The sequence below is a fragment of the Macaca fascicularis genome, chromosome 1 (genome assembly GCF_037993035.2).
Source record: "Macaca fascicularis isolate 582-1 chromosome 1, T2T-MFA8v1.1".
Taxonomy (NCBI): domain Eukaryota; kingdom Metazoa; phylum Chordata; class Mammalia; order Primates; family Cercopithecidae; genus Macaca; species Macaca fascicularis.
Window position 1 is genome coordinate 109,114,281 of NC_088375.1, and position 7,293 is coordinate 109,121,573.

Sequence of the window (7,293 nt, forward strand, 5' to 3'; positions counted from 1 at the left end):
TAACCTCAACCCAATCCACTCTAACAGGGTCACAGTGTGTCAAATCATGCAAAACTTGGCCACCTGGGCTGCCCCTTGAGCAGAGGCTGTAAGTGAGGCATTTTCTCTTAAAAAGAACTGTAGTGGCTGGGCATGGTGGCTCTCACCTGTAATCCAAGCACTTTGGGAGGCCAAGGCGGGCAGATCACGAGGTCAGGAGTTCCAGACCAGCATGACCAACATGATAAAACCCGTCTCTACTAAAAATACACAAAAAATTAGCAGGGTGTGGTGGCACACACCTGTAATTCCAGCCACTCAGGAGGCTGAGGCAGCAGAATTGCTTGAACCCGGGAGGCAGAGGCTGCATTGAGCTGAGATCACACCATTGCACTCCAGCCACCCACCTGGACAACAAGAGCGAAACAACATCTCAAAAAAGAAAAAAAAGAAAAGAACTGTGGTGTGAAAGGCCCCATGATTGAGTGATGGAGTAATTTAGACAAATGATTCCTTAATATTTTGGGATCATAAATGTTTCTGAGAATCAGATGAAAGATATGGATTCTTCACCAGAAAAATTTCTCTTATGCAGAAAATTTACGTATAACTTTAAGGTATTAAGGAACCCCAGCAGCCACTCACGTAACACCCACCACCACCAAAGGTTTGAAGTCTATTACCTGGCACTTGAAAAAAATTGTGAGTCAAAAAGGCAATTAGACTCAGTGGCTCCAATGCTCTCAAGCAGGGAAAATGGTAGAGTGATAGTACCCTTAGCAAAGAAGAAGAGAAAAACAGGTTTGGGGAAAATTAGTTATTCTTGAACTGTTGAGTCTGAAGTGCAAGTGGGACTCTCAAGTGGATTCATAAACAAGTAACTGAAAATGTGGGTCTGGAGTAGCTGAGAACTGAGATGGAGATTTGTCTCATGTGCTCAGGGCACCTGTGAGAGCAGGTGCGGGGAAGCAGTTCACACAACGCCTACAGCCCATTATCTTTCATTCGAATCTACTCTGCAGTTTTTGGAGACCTTTCTAAGCCCTCACTTTACTTGACAGTCCTAACAATCTTATGAAACAGGAAAGGCCTATCTCAAGACCTATTACACATAAGGAAATAGAAGCTCAAAGGAGTGACAAGTCTTGTCAAAAGTATTGCAATGAAGTAACAGACACAAGACTGGAACGCAGGGCTTTTGATTATTAATACAACTCCCAATTTAGTTGCAAACTGCACACAGATAAATGCCTTACTAGCACGGATCAATTTTTAAGTGCAGTAGTTTGGTTTTTGGATTTTGTCTTTGCGGCTGTCCTCAGTTTACAGAAAAGTTTGAGAGAGAGGGGTGGCAGTCGTCCCTTGACAATAATCCCATGGCAATTGATTTGGCAATACTCACCACTGTTTACTGTTAAATATCTTCTTAAATATCTTCCCTGTGGAGCAATAGACAGCCCCAACTCCTACAAACTTGTCTACAATTCTGACCCACACTCTGTCCTAATGCTCTTGCTTTTGTTTTTTGTTGTTTGTTGTTTGTTTGTTGAGACGGAGTCTCGCTCTGCCGCCCAGGCTGGAGTGCAGGGGCGCTCACTGCAAGCTCCAGCTCACTGCAAGCTCCGCCTCCCGGGTTCACGCCATTCTCTTGCCTCAGCCTCCCGAATAGCTGGGACTACAGGCGCCCGCCACCACGCCTGGCTAATTTTTTGTATTTTTAGTAGAGACGGGGTTTCAACGTGTTAGCCAGGATGGTCTCCATCTCCTGACCTCGTGATCCGCCCGCCTCGGCCTCCCAAAGTGCTGGGATTACAGGCCTGAGCCACCGCGCCCGGCCCACTATTGTTTTTAAAAGAGACCTTTCTGCCTATCTAACCTAAATGCCCAGAATGAGCTCATGAAAGACCCACGGACATGGACAGACTTCCTGAAGACTACTGTGCAAAACTTGTAAATCTACAAAGTCAAAAATCTTCAAGATTCACAGGACGGGGTGGAGAGGGCCGGGGGGAAAGAGGAGGGAAAAGAGGGAAAGGAGGGAGAGTGAGACTGCTTAAATCTCTGGAGAGGACGGTGGGTTTGATTCTTAAAGCGCAGTTCTGTGGTTAGCGCAGGCCGCCGTCCCAGGCCCAGCCCGGGAGGCGGGGCGGGGCGGGCGCGGAGGCTGTCTGAGTAAGGCCTGGGCAAGGCTGGGCCGGGAAGGGCGTGGGTCGGGGAGAGGTTGCAGACCCGCACGCCGCGCGCACAGAGCTCTCAGCGCCGCTCCCAGCCACAGCCTCCCGCGCCTCGCTCAGCTCCAACATGGTAAGCCTCGCTTTTCTTCTTCTTCGTCTTCTTCGTACATGAAAAGAAAAAGAATTTTAAAAAACACACACATACTTCCCAGCCGACTTTATCTTTGACTTATGTGTGGACGTGGCAGGAAACAGCAGGAAAAATCAGCCTCGTGGGATGGAACTAAGGGAAGAAGGGATGGAAGGAAGAAGCCCTAAAATCATCCCTGTGGTGACAGCCTAGGGTAGCAGCGGAGGTTCTTTAGCCTTCCCAGTCACGACAAGGCCCGGGGCTGGGAAAGAGGAAGTGCTGGCAGCTCACCGCGCGGGGGCGGGGACCAGTCCTGGGTCCGTGCCTGCAGCCCCTCGCCCGTGCTCTCCCGGGAGCCCAGGGACGCCTAGAAGCAAGTTGAAGGCAAGGGGCTGGAAAGCTGCGAAGGGTCACTAGTTATTTCTGTAGACCAGAAAAGGGACATTTTAGAACTTGGTCGTCTAGTCCCAGGAAAAATCAAAGTTTCAGTAAGCAGCCGGCCGACGGCCAAGACCCAACGGGACTGAAACTTTAGCCCGTCGCCGCCGGCAGCACTGCGGCCAAGAATGTGGGAGGAACCCGGTCCCAGCTGAGCCCTCTCCTTCCTCTTCCTTTTACCCCACCATCTTTTTAGGGACTCGCTCCGTAACTTATTTTTCTCTTCTTATCTCCTTTCATCTCCCGGTTGAACTCGTATTTTCCATAATTACACCTCCAAAATCTCTTTCTTTACCTCTCCTTAGTGAAGAGAGCCAGCAAACTTTGGCCTGCGGGCCAAGTCGGGTTTTCTGTTCTACCCACAAGCTAAGAATAAAATTTACGTTTGTAAATGGTTGAAAGAAATCAAAAGAAGAAAAATACTTTCTGACATGTGAAAATTATGTGGAAATCAAACTTCAGCGTCTATAAATGAAGTACTGGAACACAGCCACGCCCATTCCCTTCCATACTGTCTGGGGTTGCAGTCCTGCTACAGCAGGGACAGAAAGCTCCGGAGGGTGTTGGTTAAGAATGAGAAGACAATAGTTGAGGTTTTTAAAATTGCTACTTCCTTTTCATTGTATTTTTTTATTCTTTCCTCAAATGTTGAGCGCTTAGCATGCATTTTAAAAATTATTTCACAGTATCCGTTTATCATAATGTTTGCTCCTTGCTATCGCCATCCCCACCAAATAAGACTCCAAGAGTGCCATGAGGTGTGGCGAGCACCTGTTCTCTCCTTCAGCCACGGCTCCACCATGGGCAGAGCTTTTCGGTCTCTGGGCGTCCTCAGGACCCATCTCCAAAGTGCCCTGGAGCTCTAAAGATTATGCCATTACATTTTAGTAATTTGATAATTGTATTTCTTTCTTTCACTTCGGAGAATTACCTCTGGGAGGAAATGCAAAGAGGTTTTAATTTTCTTGTGGCTGATAGCAACAGCAACAGTTTTCAAAAGAAGGTAATCTCTAAATTACATCAAGACTGATGTTAAGGAGAGAAAAATGTGTAACAGAAAGGCACTGTGAAACTGGAAAACAAAACTGTCTGCATTCTGGAAGGAAAAGGGGCAGGGGGAGAATCTGTAGTTCCAGAGAAAGGTGACAAAGCCCACGCTCCTCAGCCTGGTGTGGCCTGCCAGCCAGCCTCCTTCCTGTCATCTGATACCTTAGTAAGACAGGGAGATTTTAGGCCTGATATAAAGGGCATGTTGTAACAGAACAAACACATCTGTTTCTAGGCTGTGGTATTTTGTTTCTCCCCTAAAGGCCCCTGAACCTACCAACACTTTTCTTTTTTCTTCAGGAAAAGTTCAATTTAGGGCAAAACAAAAAAAGTCATTCTCCAATCATGTGATTCTTGGGTAAAAGTCCACCACTGTTAGGGTTCAGGGGTTCTAATGCTGTAAGATGCAATGGGAGGCAGGATCTCAGCTAGGATCTCTGTAGCATAAAGGCTGTACAGGAAGGAGGGATCAATCTGCAGCTGTGTAGCTAAGGGCTCAGATCAGTTCTTAGCTCGTGTGAATTACGGAGTGAGAAAGCCTGTAGCTCTGAGCTCCAGGAAGTCCATCCTAAGAACAAACGAAAGGCTAAATGCTAAATTGCAAATGTCACCATCCAAACATAAATCATTGTTAATGCTGGGAGGTGAAGTCTCAGAGGAAGGGTGTGGTCAGGCCGGTTTCCCAGGAAGTCTGTAATTGCGGCTTCTATCCACCAGAGGGAGCCCAACAGCTCCTCACTTTTGGGACCCCAAGTCCCTGCTGGAATAACCGGATGACTGGGCCCTGTAGAATTTCCCTGAAAAATTCTGCTGTGAGGAAAGATGAGCCCAGTACAAGATTTAAATATCTTACATTGTAGATGCTGTGTAAGCAACAACCTGAGAGCTTCCTGGTTTGGAGTGACCTCCAGAGAAGCTCCACCTTCTCTGTCACTATTTCTCACCAGGAAGTGGAAGCCTGCAAGGCTAAGGACTGCAGAACGGGACTGAGAGGCCCAGATTCCAGGGCTGGCTCTGTCATATCCATTTCCTTCTCCTGTCCGTTTTCTTACATCTAAGATTAATGATTCCTAACTCTTAAATATGAAAGCCATTTTCAAACATCTAAAAAGTTCTCTCTCCCACTGCATACACAATGATAGCTATGCTTTTAGTTTTCTCTAAGGAAATGTGTGAGTCCCAGGAATTTGGTATTGCTTTAAAAAGAACTGACATTTCATTAATCACAAAAGCCTCCATACACTCTTGGAAAGTTGGAAATTATTAACCTATAGACAGTGCTTGGTGTGCATATGGATTTGTGGATATAGAGTTACACATGTATTTATCCACACATTCTAAAAGTATGAGTAAACCTTGTCACCCTCACTCTCATCTAGGCAGTCTACTGCTTTTAAACATGCCGACAATGCCCCACATTTACCCTCCATATATTTCACCTGGAATAAACATGTGGAGGGGGTAGGACGGAAGGTCACAGAGTGTGACTTTTTGTGGTTGTCTTGAACCCCTCAGCCCCCTGAAAAAAATGACTCACTCTTTTGGGAAACTGCTTTGACCTGAAATAAGATTCCGTGGAGTTTTCTGCAGTATCCAGCCCTTGACATCTTCCCTTGTCTGAGCCCTGCATTTTTTTTCTCCAAAGGCAAAAGTCTCCAGCCCTACAGAAACTGAGCGGTGCATCGAGTCCCTGATTGCTGTTTTCCAGAAGTATGCCGGAAAGGATGGTTATAACTACACTCTCTCCAAGACGGAGTTCCTAAGCTTCATGAATACAGAACTGGCTGCCTTCACAAAGGTACTGGTCCCTGTCTCCCCCACTTCCCCAAAATACCCACATCATGAAACGAGACCCTGACAGAATGGCCAGGAATGAAAGACCAGCAACTGACGCCCCACACTCTTGCTTCATTTTAACTCACTCTAAGCCAGGAGTTTTTCCATTTAGGAAGAGAGATATATGAAATGGTATATGACATAATGGAATTGTTTTCAAATTTTATTCTTACACCCCAAAGGTTCTAGGGCAGCCCTGTCCAATAGAACTTTCTGCAGTGGTGGAAATACATTCTATATCTGCTCTATCCAGTATGGTAGCCACCAGCCACATGTGCCCACTGAGCACTTGAAATGTGGCTAGTGTGACTAACAGACTGACTTTCTAAATTAGTTAATTTAAATGTAAATGTAAATAGCCATATGTAACCAGTGGCTCTAAGTGTGTATCTGCGTTGGCAGCTTGGGCAAGTGGAGGATGAGAGTGATTAGGCAGGGCCTGTGGCCTTTTTCCACCTGGACCCGTTGCACTTTTATGCAGTTTATCTATTGGAGTTGCATGCAACACTTGAAAGAAGTGTTCCGCTGGCTTTACAAAACTGAATAGCCCCTAATGTCATAGAAAGAGCCCTGGACAAGGAGTGGGAAAACCTTTGGTCCAAGCCCCAGGTCTGCCCCTTAGGCAGGTCACTTTACCTCTTTTAGTCTGTTTCTGCATCTGGAAAATGGGAATATTAATAATCCCTATCCTGTACCTTATACTCCTGTGAGAATAAAATGTGGCAGCATATTTGAAAGCACCTTAGAAGATGCAATATAAAGGTATAATTATTATCATCTCTGCAGAACCAGAAGGACCCCGGCGTCCTTGACCGCATGATGAAGAGACTGGATACCAACAGTGATGGACAGCTAGATTTCTCAGAATTTCTGAATCTGATTGGTGGCCTAGCTATGGCTTGCCATGACTCCTTCCTCAAGGCTGTCCCTTCCCAGAAGCGGATCTGAGGACCCCCTGGGCCTGGCCTTCAAACGCATCCCCTTCCTTCCAGCCTTTCTGTCATCATCTCCATAGCCCACACATCCCCTGAGCCCAGCATACCAACCACCTCATGCAGGCCCCACCTGCCAATAGTAATAAAACAATGTCACTTTTTTAAAACATGAACTGGAGAGTTGGTGAATTTGTGCATGGGAGGGTGGAAAGTGGGAGGAATATAAATTAGATTGATAGAAGCTGCATAGTAAATAAGAAAAATGCATCTTGGGTGTATACATAATCATGACTAATAGTACAGCCAGATTCATTTCTAAATTGTTGACTGATGGAGAGATGTCACTTATTGTCATTGTTTACTCACTGCTACCCCTGTTGGCACTGTCAGATCCTGAGAATACAACCAGCAAGACAGACAAGGTCCTGCCTTCACTGAGTGTAACTTCTAGTTGCAGGAGGAGAGAACAATGACTAAATAAACAAAGGACTATCAGAGTATAATAAATCCTAGGAAGGGCAGATTACAATTATGTTACAGATTCATGGGGACAATGAGAGGGCACTATTCTGAGGACATGCCATTTGTGCTGAGATAAGAAGAACTAGAAAGAGCAAACATTTGAAAAGAAGGAGAAGGCATTTAAAGAGAAGGAATGGGAAGGGCAGAGGTCCTCCAAAGATGAGAAGGATCTGGGTTGTTTGTGGAATAGAAAGGAGGCTCGTGTTGCCAAGGTCTTCATGTTTGGCTTAAG

At 46.0% G+C, this 7,293-nt stretch overlaps 1 protein-coding gene across 1 annotated transcript; it reads left to right on the top strand.

Moving 5' to 3' along the window:
- Window positions 1-2,175: 2,175 nt before the first annotated feature.
- Window positions 2,176-6,712, top strand: S100A11 (S100 calcium binding protein A11). Its single transcript, XM_005541838.4, has 3 exons — window positions 2,176-2,283; window positions 5,414-5,566; window positions 6,391-6,712. Exons 1-3 carry the CDS (start codon window positions 2,281-2,283, stop codon window positions 6,550-6,552), a joined length of 318 nt encoding a protein of 105 aa, XP_005541895.1. The 5' UTR covers window positions 2,176-2,280; the 3' UTR covers window positions 6,553-6,712.
- The last annotated feature ends 581 nt before the right edge of the window (window positions 6,713-7,293 follow it).